Source organism: Lepisma saccharinum, chromosome 11 (genome assembly GCF_977018435.1).
Source record: "Lepisma saccharinum chromosome 11, izLepSacc3.1, whole genome shotgun sequence".
Taxonomy (NCBI): Eukaryota; Metazoa; Arthropoda; class Insecta; order Zygentoma; family Lepismatidae; genus Lepisma; species Lepisma saccharinum.
In genome coordinates, this window is record NC_139239.1 from 55,628,904 (window position 1) to 55,650,085 (window position 21,182).

At 40.0% G+C, this 21,182-nt stretch overlaps 1 protein-coding gene across 2 annotated transcripts in view; it reads right to left on the reverse strand.

Annotated features, from left to right (window-relative positions):
* The window catches only part of tok (tolloid-like protein 1 tolkin), a 173,163-nt gene extending 156,023 nt beyond the window's left edge, over window positions 1–17,140 (reverse strand). For both annotated transcript variants that reach the window (XM_083131125.1, XM_083131124.1), the window contains exon 1: window positions 16,679–17,140. In XM_083131125.1, coding sequence (XP_082987251.1) covers window positions 16,679–16,817 — 139 coding nt within the window. In that variant the 5' untranslated portion in view covers window positions 16,818–17,140. The remainder of the gene's footprint in view (window positions 1–16,678) is intronic.
* Between the last annotated feature and the right edge of the window lie 4,042 nt (window positions 17,141–21,182).

A 21,182-nucleotide genomic window follows, 5' to 3' on the forward strand; every position in this document is an offset into this window, starting at 1 on the left:
TAGATATAGAAACTTGCATCAAAGAGGTCACTGGTTGAAATCATTGAACATTCCTCGAAGGATTTAGCATTGCTTATTATACAGTATTATTTTTACTTCGAACTTCCAGAACGTATTCTTTTACTTCCTCATATCATAATTGCTAAGGTTTCTGGATTTAAAAAAAAAAGTATGGGCCTTGAATCTTCGCATATGTACTACGCAGTAAATTTTAATAGTAATCAAGCCTACTCACTCACGTTCTATTAGGCAACTGATCGGCGTGCTAAAGAATTATTTTGTTCAAAACTTTTCTTATTCATTCATGGAGATTTTTATATTTGAAGAGTTCATGAACTGAAATCATTTTTACAATATAGGCACAAATTGTATTTTCCTAATAGCTTTTAGGTATTAATTGAGGTGTATAAAGAAGCAGAAAATAACGACCGATCCTATAGCTTCACCTACTTTTTGTAAAATTTATGACGCCATCTGTGATTGATTGATTGAGTTGGTGTTTTAAGTCCACTTTATGCACAGTAACCCTAATTGGGACTGGACCTACCGTTTAAAGTGGGATCCGAACCACTATGTGCCTCCACCAGCTATCGAACCCGGGACCCCTTGATTACAAGGCGACGACGTAACCACTGCGCCATCGGGGAGGCCTTGACGCCATCTGTTCGATACCCGGTGGAGGCACATAGTGGTTTGGATCCAACTTTAAACTGTAGGTCTAGTCGCAATTAGTCTATCTGTGTATAAAAGTGATTTTAAAACGAAACTCAAACCAAACCTATGAACTTAAAGTAGAAGGTTCATATGTTCAGAGTGTGCCAGTCAAGAGAAGATAAATAGAGAGAAGGAATGTCTAAAGACTTGTAGTGTGTGTATATATACTAGATTGGCCTAAGTTGTTCTTATGACAAGGGTGTGTGTATATAGTCTATGCATCTTTTTGGCGTCCTAACTGAAACAAGGCGCCATTGGCAGGGGGATTTTGCCCGGTGTTCCGGTGTGAGGAATTACAATACTAATTTGCTGTTCTGCAATTGGGTTTCAGGCGAATTAATCTATATTTTTGTGTTGTTTTTTTTTAAAAAAAATATTATTGTACTTCGCCTTTCTATGTGTCTATGTTTTTGCCAAATGATTATAAAAAAGGATTGCTTGACGCTACACGAATTATCTTCATGTGTCTGTCCACCACAGCCGATTACTGAACTCGACACACACTTTATCGATTAGCATATTCGCCCACCTGATCGAGCCAATAATCGAAACCAATCTATATCGATTACTTAGTAGCTTATCGAGATAGAAACATAAATCTGTACGATTGTCTGCTAATGGGAATCAAATTAGAGAAGTCTGTCAACAATCAGTCTCAACTTTCAATAATTCCAAAACAATGATGCAAGTTTGTAATTTGGTGGATTGAAAAACTCTAATTACTAACTTCACGACAATTAATTACTTTCTATTGGCGTGTCCATTTGATTGTTGCTAAGAGCAATCTAATTTTTCGATATCATACGTTATTCAGAATGTACAAAAGATGCAAAAAATATTTTAAAGAGCATATGGTGAGAAGTTACCGCAAGGTTAAATAATTAACCGTAATCTTCCTGGTCAAACTGATGTTATTACTCACAGTTAAAAATGTGAATATTGACAGTTTAAAAAGAAGTAATGAAATATAGACAATTGTATAACTTCCTTTCAAGATAACTTATAAAATAGCCGATAAGATGGATATATATCATCCTCGGCTCTAAACTAGAAAATAAAGCGATTGTTAGACATTTTAATTAGTAAGATACATGTAGTATTTGCGTCAAACCCAGTTCCCCTTGATTAAATCTCTTAGAGCGACCACAACTAGTTTTTGTTGGTACGACAGAGAGGATGATTTATGTCCCAGCGTTTTGCTAATCCGTATGTAATTTGCATAGATTATGTGTGGGTGTGTGTGGCTATGTGAATCGATAACAATGTAGAAACGACTAAGGGGCTACCATTAACCCCCTCCCCACCCCCCTCATCCCGGTATCAACAGCAATGGAATCGTCACAGCCATTAGCCACACTGTTACTGCTGTTCATAGAGAACACAGTGATGTGCAAATACCGAACGTGGAAAGCCTGAGTTATGTGTTAATAGTACGTTTGGAAATAAGGATGTCAATAATAGGTGGTGCTTGAATATTTTTTAAGGAGGGGGGGGGGCGGAAGTCTTCATGAGTCGTGTGCTCGACTTGCGGATCGATGACGTATTTAGATGAAAAGGTGGGGGGGAGGGGTTGGTTCAAAAATACATTTGTCAAATATGGAAATTAAGGTAGTTTTAATTTGCTCCATGAAATTTATTCAATTTCGCTGAACTTAGGTGAAGATACGTGTCTATGAAAAATAATGCATGATTAGGGACTTCACTTCTCGGTGGAACTAACAACCTTGTCCCTTGTCATTAATTTACCTCGTGGAATGGCTGTTATATACAACAGTTTAGTGATCTTAACTAAGAACTAAGCTGGATACATGAATGTATACTGATTCTGTATTTGTATTTGACCTTATATATTTTGTGTGTGCTATTGTTATTATGTGTTTACTTGATTAGTCTGCGGACCCCTCCCGAAATATATTTCTAAGTATGTGTCTGTAGCTGATGTATTCGTTTACTTATGTAAAACACTTATCTATGTAATTGCATGTCAAAAAATACCAAGTTTTATTTCTTTTGTTAAATAATCAGGTGCGTACATAGTTAGGGAGTAACGTAACGAATGGGAAGAATAAGATTGGATTGATTTGGTGTTTTAACTCCACTTTATGCACAGTAAGGCTAATCGGGACTGGACCTACAGTTTAAAGTGGAATCCGAACCACTATGTGCCTCCACCGATATCGAACCCGGGACCCCTTGATTACAAGGCAGGGGAGAATAAGAAAAGAACAAACAAATAAAGGCAGTAAAATAATAGCGGCGATTAGTGGGATATGTGTGAGGGGGGGGGGGAGAAATGTTCTCAAGAACAGAACTTTATTGGTTCATTTTTAGCTTTCTTGGATTATGATTTAGATTAAATGCCTGTTGCAAAATCTTTTCAAGCAGAAAAGCAATCACCAAAATACTTAAATATTACTCTTCTCAACCTTGAAATAGCAGAACCTGTGTAACAGACCGAAACGCCAACAAAGCAGTTAAAAGTTGCTTCCTGCCGTTGTTGTTACAAACTCTTCCAAGATCACGTAAGACTCTTGTAAGTGCCATAAACATTGCGAATCGAAAAATAACTCATTTAAGACCCTGAAAGGGCATTATGGAATTAGAACATGGATATGTTTGCCTTGGTTTGTAAATATAACTTTCTTCAGTGGAACGTCGAGTTTACTTGAAATGTAGTAATTGCACGTGTGAATATACCAGAACAGAGAATGTGAGTGGAAAATTATGAAATGCAACTACATCAGAAAACGTACAGTGGAACAAATAAATAGTACACATCTTTGACTTCACGCTGTTTTCCTTTTACTTTAGTTATAAAGTGATAAAGGGTACTTGAATTACACAGGTCATTATTTTTGGCAAAAAACACAAAAAAAAACGTACACAACTAAGAATAGATTTTGCCATCATGAGTTCGTTTACAAATGTATTTTTTTAAACCCAATTGAAAACTATACATGGTGTAGCTACCGGCTGTGACGCGCAATGTAAAGCCAGATTCTTGTACTAACGGTTTGCGTCGAGTACTGCGAAATGAGACGTACCGAGTTCGGATGCCGGTAAAGTACGAATAATAGTTTGTTTCTATTTGTATAGTTGATAAAGTCCATTTTATGCTCTGATAGATTAACCGGGATCCGAACCGCTGTGCAAATAGGCTGATCGGGACTGTACCTACAGTTTTAAATGGGATCCGAAACACTACGTGTGTGTCTCCACAAGATATCGAACCCGGGACTTTTTTATTACAAGGCGACGACGTTACAACTATGTCATCGGGGAGGCCTGGTGGATAATCGTGCATGTCTTTTCATCCAAATCCACAGTAGGAAGTCACTTGGGTGCGGATAACTAAAGATTATTTGTGAAGAAGCAAAAATAAAGGCGACACATCCACTTAAAAAGCCCTGGTTGATTTAATGCAGTGTTTGCGATACCAGAGAACAAATGTAATATTAAAACGGACACTGCAACAATTACATACATAGAAAACGTGTAGGGTGTCTGGTTGCACCACAGAAGATCCTGGTACGATTCCCAGCGTGGGTGTAAGTTATATGTTTCCGTTGCTATCACTGCATAAGCTGCTCTAGGGCTCACTTACGTTTTGAGTATACCTGGTGTCTTAAAGCGACCGAGGTTTGGTGTTGATAACATTAACTTTATAGCAGAAATTGAGAATGTGTGGAGACCTACCCTACATCTGCTGAGCGCCTCGCAGCACAGGGCAGAGCCTTACTCTTTACGCTAAATTATCGATAAACGTTTGCCTATGCGACATTAACAATTAAATTAAATAATACATTGTGTAAGTAAGGCGTAAGGAAGAAAATTGTAGATCCCATACCAAAATGTCACGAAAAAGGAAGTGAGAATCAAACAAGATAAGTCATCAATCAATGTCTAAACCTTCTATATCATGGCACAAATAATTATTATATATTGGGGCCTCCCCGATGGTGTAACGACGTCGCCTTCTAACCAAGGAGTCCCGGGTCCGATACCAGGTGAAGGCACAAGTGGTTCGGATTGTCCTTTAAACTGTAGGTCCAGTCCCGATTAGCCTTCCTGTGCTGGAAGTGAACTTAAAACCAAAACTAAATCTCAACTCAAAAAAACTCAACTATTATGTATTGGCTTGTCCATTTCATTGTTGCAATATATATAACCAAGAACTTACGTAACCATCAGACATGAATTTAAATCATCCTGATCATGGTAACGCAGTAACATAAAAGGATGCTGTGCTATTTTGCATTCCGCGAGGGAAAAGAGGGGGACGTAACCATGTCATAACTTGATGTCCTTTAGGAAACGGGCCATACACATATGATGACAGATCTTTGTTTGCTCTGGCAAGGGTATCATGAGTACCCTGAGGGATAAATGCGATGGAAGACAGACCCCAGCTATTTGCATGCGCCCTCTCTCTCTCTCTCTCTCGGAGGCAAAATGTCGATATGATACGATGAATCACCCTCGGAGCTGCAGGACAAACTTCCGCCGCAAAATAAACTGTGGAGGGTCAACCCGATGCCAAAGGGAGGGTGGGATGTTGCTAGGGGTAGCGCCAATTGAAGCATTCATTAGCTGTGTTGAAAGCCTAGGCCGCGGGCTAAGATCTACAGCCATAGATGGTCAGCGAAGTTCACTTCAACTTCGCTCAAAAGGGGCTGAATATACTGACATTGGGAAGGAAGTTAAAAAGCAACCCAGATGATGAATGTCCAGCTTGCCTTCCTGTACTGATTCTGGTAGTGGAATCGTTCACGTGCATTGATTTTTAAAATCCACAAAGCAGAAAACTGTTATAAAAAGCTACCGAATTCATGGACCACGAATGTTGCTGGATGAAGGTTAGATGCGAAAATGGTCACAGGAATGGGATGTTCCCGTGGTCTGTATCCAAGGAACCAACTTGACTATTTTGTTTGATTCTACAGCAAACATAAAATCATGATAAGTGTGCGTTGAATTTTTGACACTACAAAAGTGCGAAGATCATACGAGAAATTTCCCTTTTCGACTTCACTTCTGGGAGGGAAGTGATCTTTTTCATTCTCAAGACTCCAGAGTCCTTTTCTGATACTGTTCATATCAAGTGTCTCAATCATGATCTTAATAGATATTTTGACCTGTCATTTATTGGCTCTGAACTTGAGTTTCGCACTAGCCTACTGTTTGGCACAACCCACATGATAAAATTCAAGGTATGTAAGAAGCAATCAACAATCGTGTGGTCCGATAACATTACCACTCCTGGGTTCGAATCCCGGCCTGCGCATGGATGTTTGCGAGTGTTCATTCATCAGTTTCATCATATCATCACTCATCCTCATCTTGGCAATTATCCAAAAGTGGCACAAAAGCAAAGTAAAATAAAACAAATCAATCAATCAAACAAAAACATTATCACTCTCAAGAATTACTCACGCTATAATTACGTACAGCCACATCAACACAAAATGTTAGTATTTATCTGAATAGAGTAGTTCAAAGTGCGCGTGTGTGTGTGAGTGTGTGTGCGCGCGTGAGAGAGAGAGAAATCCTTTAAGTTTACCATGCGCTCAATTTTCGCGAAGAGGTTAACAATCAAAGCACCATAGTCATTCCATGGACACCTACAGTAGTAATCCTCAAACCAATACAATTTATTTGATCAGACAGAAGTCATTCAATTATCGGTAACCTGGAATACACTACGCGTATCACACGAAGCACCAGCAAACTGTTATTATGCCGTGTTCTATGTTCACATTGTCTAACAATTCTCAGCTCTTAAATATACATATGCTGGTATATTTCATTGTCTTCTTGATATCACAACCAACAGTGGCGTAGGAAGTTTATTGATCTGGGGGTTACAAAGTTCATTCTCTACACACACCAATACTCAAACATATAATACACAAAAATGCATATACAGCACCCACCACCGTGAAGAAATTTCGGAGCTACGCATGAGTAGCGTAACCCGGGCATGGAAACATACAACGACTGGCGGTTCGTCGTGCTAACCACACGTCTCCCCGTAACTGGCTGGATTGTATCCCACTTCTGCTGAGGCGTGTGGGAGCGAGGCCGGCAGTCAGTAGATAGGCCCTGGCTCTTACGGGTTGTTGCCAATATTTAACATTATTTGTCTAAGCTGTAACAACATTAGATAAAAAAAACGTCTAGCAATAAACAAGCTTTTACGGTATGTGACTAACCTATTATCAAACAATCATAGTATGAAACTGAAACAATATTGTTCCCTAGCGGTTGATGAAAATACGTCAAAATTACCAACCTGTCAGGTATCATAGCTGCACTAAATTTAGAGACAATGGAATTATTGTTACCGACCAGCCAATTTTGAGCTTGGCGCAATCCCACGTTCCACCATCACAAGTGTAGTATGCAATACAATAATCTTCACCCACCTCGGGCAACGCCTGCTTGTAATTTACAATGGGCCAATTCCGCGAAGGTACCAGATCGTTTGGAATAAGCATAATCATAGCAATAATCATAAATGCGATAAAATGTAAAATTTCACAGAGACCTTTCCTCCCGCCCTTTTTAATGTTCTCTCATCCTGAAAACGGTTTCATGGCTTTGCCTTTGCTGCAGAGTACTATAATTTGACTGGTAGTGTAGCCTCGACACCCATTTGTTCTCTGTAATTTTGATGAAGCTGGATGCAAGAGTTCTGTGAACTTTTGTATTATACGTACCTGACTTTAATTTGTAACGGCGGTAGTCGAAGAGCTACCAGTGGAATAAGGTGAATGAAATAAACTGTAATGACGCTAGGAAGACAAGAGTTCATTTCAACGAATTGTCAGTTTGGAAGGATGGTCTGTTTCTTCAAACATTGTACTACAATCCTACGTTAGATACATACAAAGTTTGTTAAGAAGCTTTTAGCCCCAAGCAACACGGGGGTTTCACACTGAAGTGACAAACGACAAATACCCCAACCACTCTGTAGAAAAGCATTCACTGCGCATGTGCCACCAACAGACCGAAGCGAACGGATGCATGATATTTATAGAGATTTCAAACTTAAACGACACGCGACAGGTGAGGATTTCACCAAACGAACGCAGGTTTGCGCGGCCTGCCAAGCCCCTACGGCATGAAACATCGGCATGTGTTGCGTGCCACTTGTCGCTTCAGTCTTAAATCTCCCTTTAAAAACTAGCCCAGTTCCAGCGACAAGTGGGCACGTACAGCTTGTCGTGTCACTTCGATACGAAATGTTGCATTTATTTCTGAAGGTTCGTTCCCAAGTGGCAAGTTTGGGTGTTGTTTGCCACTTCGGTTTTAGGGAGTTTACAGACCAGAACGACCAAGATACGGGGAGGAGGGAGGGTTTACACCGAAGCGACACATCATCATTCAGTCTGAAAAAAGAATTCACTGCACATGCGCTACCAACAGACCGAGGCAACACGACGCACATTACTGAGAACGCAGACCAATCTGAGTGACACGTGCAGCCTTCGTGTAACTTTGATACAAAATTTTGTAGTTACTTATGAAAGCTCGTTTCCAAGTGGCAGGTGTCGCTTTGGCCTGAAAGCTTCCTTATAGTCACTTTATCGCCAGATAAGCTAATCGATACTGGGCCTGACGTTGAGAAGTGGGATCCGAAACACTACAATAACCTCCATTGGAGTCGAACCGGAACCCCTTGAAGACCAATTGGGTTCACAATAAGATCCGAACTCTTCGTGTGGAATTTCTAGCATCACCCGACACCTGAAAATCGAATTATTCCTAAAATCTTTATATTAGGCGAATTTCCTACATACACATCACAAGTTAAAATACTACTTTGATAAATATGTTAAAAAATTGGTAGGTAGAACTGAAATACCACTCTCATTCTGTGGGAGTGAATTGTTCTGTGGACCCTATTATTGGTGGTATACAACAAAGAGATGAAGAGAAAGGTGGAGTGAGAATGTTAAACCATATAACGTCCACATTTATACCTGCCAACCTTTTAAATATCTACCTCCTACTCATCCACTCAAAGTTTTCCGTCGCCGTCTTCTGAAGTGAACAGATGTAACGCCATGCAGTGACGTCAGACAGAGACCAGACCGCACAACAATATCTTAATTGAAACGTATCTATACATTTGCAATAACTCAAAAGCTTATCGTGCAAATGTGTCACTTTATATCCGCTTTTCATTCAGACTTCCAGAGCATCGGCTTTTAAATCGTGTCTGACCTTTAGTGATATTTGTGCAAGTGCTGTGAACTTTCGATAAGTGCTTATCACTCGAGTCCTGCTCTATTTGAGTGACAAATGTAGTCTAATGCTTCCTCTACTGGGGATACCCGTTTATGCAGCCAAAGGGGGAAGGAGGATGCGTCCCTCGCCAGACAGGGGCGTGGAGGAAGGGGGGATAACATGAACAGTCATTGTGCCAAATGAAAAAGATATCCCATACTAAAATGTCTGGAGATACTCTCTTTTTCATTGCACAAATAATGCGCTTAGTCACGAAGATAGTGGCGTCTATTTTTCCACATGTAACCAGGATTGGACCCACAGTTAAAGGTTCAAGGTTAGAATCCTGGCTACGTTATTGTATGTATCTTTTATAACTCTTTGGTTAATCGCAACGATGAAGATGAACTGTTGAAATAGATGGTGGAACATAGAGGCGTAGAAACGGGGTTACAGGGGCACTTTGTACCGCGTATATTACTTGATCCGAATGTACCGTACCCGGTACAGTCACGGACACTTCTGAGTTATAACAATCACATTGAAAGCTAATGGTATCACTACAACCCCGTGACTGTATCCCCGCATAATTTGACCGACGCAAGAATCTAATTGTTTAGTAGCTAAACAAAAAGCTATTTGGTTCCCATTATCTTCTTATCGAAAAGAATAAAAGAAACCGTGAACAAATTGTAGTACTAATTACCTCACCTTTTAAAATGAGTGCAAAACGAAGGAAGAAAGACTAGAGCTCATTTGTTCCTGAAATGTAAGTTTTGAAAACCTGTTTAAAACGAACTAACTTATTATTGTGTGAATGTTGTTTTTATGTTGGTAGTACAGCCAGCAGCAAAGATAGTAGACAAACTGTCCATCGCTATTTTCATTCTGTTTAATTCTACATCCTTTCGTAATATAATTAAGCCTTGTTTCCATATTAAAAAACACTAAGTTGCTGACCAAGGCAGTTTATTAAGATATAAAAACACTTAACATGTAACGTTTCAAACCTGTATCAGCGTCTTCCTCAGACAATGAACTAAACTAAAAATGAAGAAATACATACACAGAAAGATGTATACACATAGCAGGGTGACTATATATGTGTATACTATATCTTTCTCTGTGTGTATTTCTTCATTTTTAGTTTAGTTCTTCGTCTGAGGAAGACGCTGATACAGGGTTGAAACGTTACATGTTAAGTGTTTTTATATCTTAATAAACTGCCTTGGTCAGCAACTTAGTATTTTTCTACATCCTGTATAATTTTATATATAAATCATTTCTGTTAATAGCAAGCACAAAGTCAATCCATTAGTGTTAATTGTGAACCTGTGCTGCATGATTGGATACATATTCGGGACAAAATATAGTTTTCGAGGGCTCTTAGCGTCGAAACGAAGCGTCAAACAAAAAATATTATCAAACAAAGTTGCCGTCTTAGGTATCTCTGTACATGGTGAAAGTTTGTGCAGTGGGGTGTCGTATAATTGATTGTATATACTACTAATACATATTTTGTGACTCGAGGCGACATCTACACGAGAGATAGACAAACTCGAGATGTAACCGAGACACCGCCAATTCTAATCTCGTCTCGATACCATTACTAGTCGCTGTTGACCTGACGGTAGAAATAAGGAAAGTGAAGTAGCTGTACATCTTGTTAATGATTGGTCATTAAACCTAGCTTCAGATTACCATCAAATTTCCTCAAGCTTTCCAGTCTGTTGTCTCATGTTTCCTGTTCATATTCTTCATAGTATCATCTACATCACTGTTAGCCAACCAGTTAAAACCTTGCACAAAACCTACGTATCCCTTGAATACAAATTTAGAATACTTTTTTATCACACCGAAACCGAAGCTTAATTTGTCGTTAGTACCGTTGCAGATTGCGAAATCCTGAAGTGAAGAAACAAAAAGCTGTAACGCAATCAACTCTCAAGCTGTTTTTTTAAACTTTTCAAAAAAAGAAAAACGACTCTCGTTAAGAATAATTAAGCAGTCGGCTGCCTGCTCTTCCGCCTTTGCTATTTGATCTTGCGATCACAGATGGCGATCGGAAGGAAAATTCAAACAGCTGTCATCTTGCGAACATTTTAGTGTTTTTTCCAGTTAGTTGTAAATTCCCTACGAAATGCGAACACTTACAACAAACAGAAAATTTCATGTATTTTTCAAAGAAACCGTTATTTACGTATATTCATTTTACCCTGCGAGGTGGATTTTTGGCCCCCTTTCCATTCTGTTCCTCCTACTTCCCACCTTCCTCCAATAAAAAACAGGACCATGCGGTTTTAATGACGAAAAATAATACATATTTTAAAAATACTTTAAGTGTTACTGTTAAAGTATGTTGTAGGTATGTTTATTGTTGTTTATTTAATACCTGCACTGGTATTTGAATGGGTTCGAAAAATGAGGGGGGGGGCAAGGTGCCAGAACCAAGGGGAGCAAAGACAGTTTACTTTCCCTTGGCAGATAAGGTTGCAAACGTAGCAAAATGTGTGGGGGGAGGGGAACCGGCCCCCTAATCGCCGCTACTGTATCTACATAATGATATCAAAATAATAGTTATCTCTTAGCATAAACTGCTTATTCTTATTATGTTATGCAGCAGTAACTTCAATTAATTGTAAACAATAAATCCAATTCTTATTAAAACAAATAGCCACGCACCCTGTGGAGGCGCAAAGTGGTTCGGATCGCACTTAAAACTGTAGGCAAGTCCCGATTAACCTTTGTGTATAACGTGGGCTTAAATAAACGAACACTTGCTACGTTTATGTAATCAGAAATAAAGCTTTGGCGCTATCAAGTTGGACGGCGCCCTGAGCAGTCGTCCCTAGAATTGGGCGTTATTTCGACCTTTTCCATTACGCACACGTCGTTGCCTTGTACGAAAAAGAAACAATATTCCCCTCTTTCACGCACAAACATACTTTAGCAGTCACAACATTCTGGCACTTGCAGAGCCCTGCGCCACAAACATCCTCTCCCCTTCTATTCCTTCTCCCGTGGAAGAAGCAGTTAATTTTAAAATCAACTCCCTCCCCCTCGTCTTAAGCTCGCTTTTGTGTTAAAAATAGCAGACAAAGGCAGCGGAGATGAAAATGCGAGGTTAGTGTCCGGAAACGAAGACGTCTGAATGCGTGCGTGCGGCATTTCGTGCGTTTGTGAGAGTCTGGTTTTTGCCCGAGGGGGGTGGACCCCATTTCACCCACATTTCGTCTACCCACCAGCTGATTCTTATCGTCTGCAAACTCAACCTCACACACGGCACGCCCTGCCTATTGGAACAGGACAAAAACGCCAGCTATTCGCTCACACAGAAGGTGCAGAAATAAATATCGCAAGCTTGAGTTGTTTTACTTTCCTTCGTGCACAGGAAATGGAAACCAGATTCCACTTTGATTTCAGGCTCGACGGTAGATGACTCTTCGATACATTTACATAAATTGAAAGTGTTTGCAATGGAGATTTAGGTCAGCGCAAGTGGACAATAAAAAGAAGCAGTTAGAAGAGATGTTGCGTTGATTTAATGGGAGTGTATCTGGTTTCTACTTCACAGCTATATCGCAAGAGGGAGACACTAGTGGAAATTAAGACTCAGGAATTATTCGTGATTCATGTTCCTTTGTTTACAAACCACTGGAGAGGAAACACTCTTCAAGTACAAAAGACGAATTCTTTCAGGGTTTACCTAATAATTTCTTAGTCGGACATCTTGCCCAACTATCATACAATGCCGAGTGAGTTAATAAAGTACATTTGGTCTTGAGAACTTAAATCAATTGCTGTACTTGATTTCAGAGCGGGTGCTTACAAAAATGAATAGGATATCTGTACACAATGGGTGCGAAATTTGGTACCTGATAGAGCAAACCATTTTCTAAAAGAAGTCCACTCAAGTTAATCTGCAGTGACTGACATGAACTTGCTAGAAAGCATTTTTTAATATTTAGAACCTCGATGGCGTAGTGGTAAGGCTGTTGTAATCACGGACTTCCAGGTTCGATATCCAGTGAAGGTACATTGCACAGTGGTTTGGATCTCTGGGCATAAAGTGGACTTAAAACATTGACAAAACAAAATCAGTCACTTGTACACATAGCTAGTGTTTCTGAGAAATACGTACAAGTAATTATATAACAAATCAATTGTACATAGTATATATTTTTATATTTTTTAACATTTTGTTTGCTTTTTTATGGACTTGTGTTCTTGTATTAACTCTGGCCCCTTAATACTATACGCGAAATCCCTGTTGAACAAAGCCATGAATAAAAATGACTTGGAAGATTACTGCACTCGGCAATTATAATAATCATAAAGCTAAACGCCTTCCATGCATGCGCAATGCCTGAGGGCATGTGTGTAATTATGGGAATACGAGACATACCTCCAGTTCGAAGGTTTAGATAGGAGGGACAAGACAAAAATACACTTTCATACGTCACTACATAAGTGACTGAATTCGTTTCACAAAAGAATACTGTTGTTGCTGAAAACTGAAGAAAGAGACTATAAATCTGGGAAAATAATGATTGTGTGTGTTCTTTGCAAATGTATAAAAGTTTCTCCAGCCTATGCCATAACGACTGTTCCCGACCACAAGAAATGTATGACGGATCCACCTCTGTACTATTGACTTCTCTTCCAGCAAAGATATTTTTAATAGTTGATGACGCTAATGTGTGGAAATAATTTCAGTATCAAAATAGGATATAAAAAAACTTTTTTTCTAAATACTGCATGCTTTAGGGAAAATTAAAAGATGGAAAATGAAAATGTTCATATGGTTGATTGATTTGCTTTATTTTACATCGCTTTTTGTGCCACTTTTGGCTAATTTGCGAAGATGAGGATGAGTGATGACATGATGAAATTAATGAATGAACACTCACAAACGTCCATGCCCATGCCGGGATTCGAACCCGGACAATGTTCATATTGGATTATAGGAGAGAATGAGCAGCACCCGCGTAATTTAACCTACAAATAATAAAATATAATGTAATGCCCTTCCTTGACTTTCTGCTTGTTAACTTGTAATAGACGACCCGACGTAAATCTGACCTTGGATTCGTTATAAAGTGCCAGTGTCCAGGTGAACCTTTTAACTTACACTTAATTCACGCTGTTGCAATGTGAAAACAACCAAAGCAGTGTGGCTTCGAGAAGTTAAATTCAAATAACATAAATTTTAATTAGAACCAACTGCCTTACTTGTATGGATTACATGATAGAAGGACGAAAGTACATCAGATGAGAGTAAAAAATTTAAAATTCATTTATAAAACATACTAGTATACGCTGCAATTCGACAGGTGTTATTGCCGGCCCCCCTGGCGGAGTGGTTACCATATCGCGCTACGACGCCAGGGGTCCCGGGTTCGAATCCCGGCCTGGGTATGGATGTGAGTGTCCATTCATAAATTTCATATCATCACTCATCCCCATCTTCGCAAATTAGCCAAAAGTGGCACAAAAAGCGAATTAAAATAAAGAAAATCAATCAATCGACAGTTGTTATTAGGTTGAGTCGTATTTTCTCACATTTTGTAATGCAATTGGTCACCTCACTCTTTACCACAAAGGTGGAAAATCTGTAATCAAGTTTACACAGCATGAAAATAGGCGAATGAATATTGCGCTGTATAACTTACACGTTGTTGTCCATTTCGTTGACTGTACACCGAAATGAGGGGAGATTTTGTTCACATATAGCATGATTAAGTCAACGAGCCCTGCATGGGCGGTGGAATATCGACGAACACATACGAATTAAACCAAATTATGTGGACATCAGCGGGTGTACTGGGGATGGGGAATCGAATCCGAATCCAGAGTTCGGCCCACGAGATGAGAACGAGACGGTGTTCGTAATATCGACATTGGACCATTTGCAAAAATCAACATCCGAGTTACAGACTCCGTAATTATTGGAAATGGTTTTCAGTCCCCGTCCTCTTCAATCAAAAACCCACTATTACGTACGTATTAACAATATAACATTCACCTTCTTAACACAAAAATTTTCTTTAATTTTCACTGATTTCAATTTCAAATGTGTTTGTGATTTACTAACTTTTTCTGTTCCCAAATACAATCCATGGAAGTATTTGGTAATTTTGTGCCTCATCTCTTCCACTTTTGGTTAATCAAGACTATTAGGATTAGTGATAAAATTGCTAAATATTATGAAGGATACTCACAAAGAACACCCGTGGCCAGCCCAAGACTCGAATTTCTCAAATTTCAGTCTACTAAAAAAAGAAAAGTGTCTGTAATCTCCTCCTTTCGAAAGACGCCACTGGCAGAACACTCAACGTGCTCGACCGACAGCCGGACTTTTGTCGTATGTAAAATGTTAGAACTCGAGTGTCAATCTCTCTTCCATAGAGTACACCATGGACTGAATTCTTGCAGGCTAACGAGGCTCTGGCGACAATCCGCAGTCAGCATAATCCTCTGTGGAGTGTCGTCCATATGCGTTTGTGAGTGTCCCTTCATCACTATCGTCGCGATTAGGCAAAAGTGGAAGGAAAGTGACGTGAAATAAACAAACGTAGTCAATCGGTTGCACCTACAAATTCAATGAGATCAACGCGGTTCCAGACAAGTAATATCGCATTTTGGGAGCAGGCCTAACCTTACCAAGCCTCATCATAGAAGATTCCATGTACGTGTGACTTTTATATGCAGAAAAGTAGCATATAACATAACATAATAAGCGTGCGTTGCCGTAACTAGCCTTGGGACTTCGTAGATCATGTGCATTCACCAGAAAGAAATGCAAGATTACTTCTTACAACACGATGAATTATATTACGTTTTCTTTCTCTTTAGATTAATCGCAGGAACGAGTATGAGTTAAATGTTTTCTGGGGAGGGTAGTCACACTAATATATCCATCAACACCACAGAAAACATACTTTACTAATTTCACTTGAGCTATCGGTGGCAATGGGGCTGGAATTGTCAGCTGGTAGAGAAGTAAACATACCCCCCCCCTCTGACCCCTCCCCCTTCTATTTGTACCGGAACGTATAGTCAAAGTCAAGAAGTTTTCTCTTATCCAGAATTTCAACTGGTGGGAGTGTAATTTTAATGAGTGTAGGAGTAAATTTAGAGCCGAAATGACCATACATTGGGCCTTCGTGAAAAATTTTAGGAGGGTGTTGAGGAAATGTTGGTGGGCGTTAGGGGGCATTGTTTTATCCATACACACCAAATTTCCTCAGCACCTCCCTTAAAATTTTCACAAAAGCTCAATCCATGGTCATTTTGGCTCTAAATTTATACTTACACCACCCTAAATACCAACTTATACACCACTCAGATTGGATAAACCCATGTTAAGGAGTATGTGGATAATTCAACACAGCACGGAAACTTCTGCAACCTAATTTTTTGGGAACAAATATCTTCGAAATTAATAATTTCCACGTCTTAAGAACGCCTGAGTTAGTTATCAAGACTTCAAAGGTTATTTAACACTTTCTTTGTTTGTTGTTGTTATTACAAACGCTTTCCGTGTTCGTACGCGTTGCATACGATAGTTGGATCTTGTTTGTTGTATTCGCTTTCAAGTATGAACAATCTGTAACTTACTAGTAGGGTAATTGCAATAACAATTATCACGTCAAGAATCTCAGTTTCCGTGTTCGTCCCAATGACAAAACCAACGTTACAACTGGGGGCAAACAAAAGACCAACAACTCACCTGCTTTGCAGGGATCCAAGTCGATATCCTCCGACACGCGGTGTGGGAAAGTCCGAGTCAGGAGTTCATGAACAGAATACTTGCTGGCACCGCAGCCAAGACAGAGCAAGGCCGCCAGATGTAAAAGGGCCAGCCTCATGGTCCCTGGGATTTCCTTTTCTACATCACGTTTGAACCACAACACATCCACACACGCTTGCCCCGAACGTCACTCGCAAATGCACTGGCAGAACCTTCAATCTGTACGCAGAACGCTCGCCGGGTATGGGAGGACTGCAAGAGGAAAAACGATCACAAAACCCCCATGCACGCACCAACGCGAAACGGTTTTTCCAATATCACCAAAAAAGGGAAAATATATATGGTCTGTTTTTCTCCCGGTTTCGCGCACACAACACACCCTTCGTTCCGCTACCTTGGCACCGTCCGCGCGATCCGAACTCTTGGAAGCATCTGCTTACTCCACTGGTCTTTCTCTCTCTCTCTCCCCCCTCCCCCTTCCACAAGTTTTGTCAACAAAGACTTGCGCAGAAGCGTTGCGCGCTAATTTACGGCCAAGTGGAATTAAACTGGACGAAGGAGAGCAAGAAATTAAATACTGGCCCAGTGGACAAAACAAGACAAGGAAAGCGATAAAAGAAGACTGCCAATTAACACGACTATGTTTCGGCTGACTGGCTGTGCGATTAATGCGTAAGCACGATAATCCAAATTACGATAAAATCAAGAACATAAATTCGCTTAGCCTGCCCCCATGGCGAAGTGGTTAGCACATCGCGCTACGACGCCAGGGGTCCCGGGTTCGAATCCTAGACTGGGCATGGATGTTTGTGAGTATCCATTCATCAATTTCATCACATCATCACTCATCCCCATCTTCCCAAATTAGCGAAAGAGTGGCACAAAAAGCGAAGTGAAATAACGCAAATCAATCAATAAATTCGCTTAGGCGATTGACATTCAGTGACTGTGCAAGAAGAAACTATAGTACATAGTACGTTGTACAGTACATACATACATGAGAGAGTTCTTCTTTTCTAGCTCTTTGTCTAATCGCGACAATGAGGATGCTTGATGGACTGACAAAATTGATGATGTGACAAGCACAATAATACAGCCATGCCTTGGCTAAATGGCCAATGGCGTGAGCAGGATCTTCGAAAGGGGGATTACGTTTACTTTCTTTATTAGTTAGCCATGATTTCAGCATCTTTTCCTGCCTTTGACGGTCTTTTTTATAGGAATACTGAGACATTCTCGTACAGAGCCCGGTTTATTTAGTTCGGTATTGCTGCTACATCCATTTTCGTCTTCTTCTTCTTCTAAGAGAACCAAACCCAACAAGCCTAACCTAACCACCACAGATTATTTACTACCCCAAAAAGCTACCAGCCAATGGAAATGCTTGAAACAGTTGTAGCAGCAATCACTACCGTTTCTTTAATCTCTCTCTCTCTCTCTCTCTCTCTCTCTCTCTCTCTCTTGCTTGTATATCTGTCTCTCACTTGTTTCCCTTGTCTTTCCTTTTAGCTCTCTGTGTGATTCTTTAATTCTCTTCAGCTACTTCTTTCATCTCTTTTTTTTCTTATTTCCCTTAACCACTTCTATCTATTTGACATGTAAACCTGATGTCGATTTTGATACCTCTTGGAAAATTTTCATCGGGCGTCCATGTAAGTACTGCCAAAAATATTGTGATATGTTCATAAATGATTGTGTATTCAAGTAGTTGCACGCCCGAGCTCATACACACACACACACACACACACACACACACACACACACACACACACACATACACAAAAACATTTATCTACAAAAAAATCAGGAAGATATCCACTCGGTATGTCTGAAGAAGTCGCATAGTAAAGTAAATTGGTTTAGATATTTTTTTCAAATATCATACCAAATCTCGAACGAGACCTGGAGTCTCGGGCTCGTCTCGATTTTACAGATGCCTATCTCGGTCTTGGTAATAGTGCTACTGTAATTTGCCTGAAGTTCGGATGATTAAGTGAGGACGTACCAAAATAAAACCTTTACAGGCCACATGAAAAAGAGAACTACTCCCTTCGGACAAATGACACATGGGTGGAAAAAAAATCCGCTTTTGAGATTGGACAGTCCGTGTTTTCTGTGTGTGACAGCCGAACCACGAAAATGTGTGTTGAAACTTAGAATCGAAAAAAGGAACCATTAGTAATTGACATCTATCATGGAGAATGAAGCAGTGTTGAAAGTGGTCGTCTCCAAGATGGACAAACCTAAATAACTCGTTCTATTCTTAAACTCGAGGTTCAGAAATTACAATGTGTAAACGAAATGGAATATGCAAATTGATGTCACATTTATTATATATGAACCCCAAGGGTGTGGCAGCATATATTCCGGAACAGCTTTCTGGGCGTACACTGTAAATGTACAAACTGGTGTACCTAAGATTATATGTATAATCGTGCACAGAAGAGGTGTGGCCGCAACCCTTTTAAAACAAGAAAAAACCATTTTCTCTGTTTCTGTTAAAATTGTCTGTCTCTGTTAACTGGTTCATAATTTGTATAAACTATATGGTTTGAGCACATATTTGTTAACTTCATAATCTGTTCTATTTGTAACTATAATATTCCTTTATATTATAGCTAAATAATTCCATTACGTCCTCCTCCGTGGCCGTGCTGTCTAAGGCTCTTTGGTTTGGGCTCCGACTGCGTGACAGCATGGGTTCGAGTCCGCCTGGGTTCAGTCTCTGGGTTCTCGGCCTGTGTATAGGGCCGGTGGGAACCCACCATCGCGAGGAAATTGGGGAGCTACGTCACCCCATTTCCGGTTGAAGATCTCCACATCTCTAGGTAGGATTGAGGAAGGCAGACTGTCAGTCAGGAGATCGGCCTAGGCCCTTCAAGGGCTGTCCAGACACAGGTTATTTATTATATATAATTCCATTACTTTGAATTTAAATACAAATATGGGATTGAAATATATTTTCTTATTGCACTGTAGGAATTTTCATCATATTTCATATTAACGGAATTAGATTATATTTATACTGATTTTATCTTTGTCTTAAAATGATATTTTATTTTGATACACATAATTACTAATGTGTGTTTTGGGCTTCCTTTGTTTGTGAGGGCTCGAACTGTATTGTCGAGATCCGTTTCTAATTAGTTATTACGTTAACTGTTAGTAGTAATGGCAGCACTATGTTCCTACGCGTCAGCAAAAATTTGATGCGCCTGGTGTTATGTTACATCCGGTGTAGCGGGGTACGAGCGATTTTATTGTTGAGTCAGCAGAACGTGACTGTTGACATTGAAGGCATTGGAAGCGGTGGGGGGAGGGGGGTCAATGGATTTGTCACGTTGTTTCTTGATGTATGCTAACCTAACACGTGTGTATGTTTCTGTGTGTGTGGAGGAAATGCGCGCGCAACCATTGCGTATGATTCAAAGACATGAAGAAATGATTTAAAGATGGCGCCGAAGGTGTTGTACCCCGAAAGCTTAGCGGCTAAGGTTATTGCTCTGTAAAACAAGAGGCATCGAGGGTTCGATTCCTGGTAGAGTCAATATTGATTGATTGATAGATTGAGTTAGTTTTTTAAGTCCGTTTTATGCACGGCAAAACTAATCAGGATTGGAGCTACAGTTGAAAAGTGGTGATTCGGACCACTATGTGCCTCCACCGAGTATCGAACCTGGGACCCCTTGATTACAAGTCGACGATGTCAATATTGAATGGTCTCGATTAGCCTGGGTGTAAATAAAGGCAACAAAATGGTTGAGTTAGAAAATCGAGTTGGGTTAGTGGTTAATGTTGTCACCTGGCAATGAAGAGGTCGCGGGTTCGATTCTCTAGGTAGTTAAATTAGGCCAATTGTTTAATCCCGCCATTATAGGTTCCGATTAGTCCATCTGTGCATAAATAGTGTTTGAATAAAATCAATATGGCGGCTTTGGGGTAGTGGTTAATGTTGTCGCCTGGTAATGAAGAGGTCGCGGGTTCGATTCTCTAGGTAGTTAAATGAGGCCAATTGTTTTGTCCCGCCATTATAGGTCCCGATTAGTCCATCTGTGCATAAATAGTATTTGAATAAAATCAATATGGCGGCCGCGTTTTGTGTTTAGCGGCGGCGGCGGCGGCGACCGGGGCGCGGCGCGGGGCGGGGCGGGGCGGGGCGGCGCGGCGCGGCGCGGGGGTTGTTTTTTTATTCCGCGAGATGTTTTAATCAAGTGGTTGAGGGTTCGATTCCCAATGTTGGTGAAAATTGGATATTCAATTGTATTTGTTTAAAAGTTCCGATTAGCTTTTTGTGCACAAAGAGAAAATGAACTAATTGGAAATAGGATGTTTATGCTGTAATGAAAAGGTCCCGGGTTCGATTCACAATGTTAAATTGGCTGATAATGATGTTTTTTTTTTTTTAAAAAAAAAGAAGTGTGTTGAGTCCCCATTAGTATTTAGGCAGGAACAGATATTAAAAATCAAAACAAAATGCCTTTTG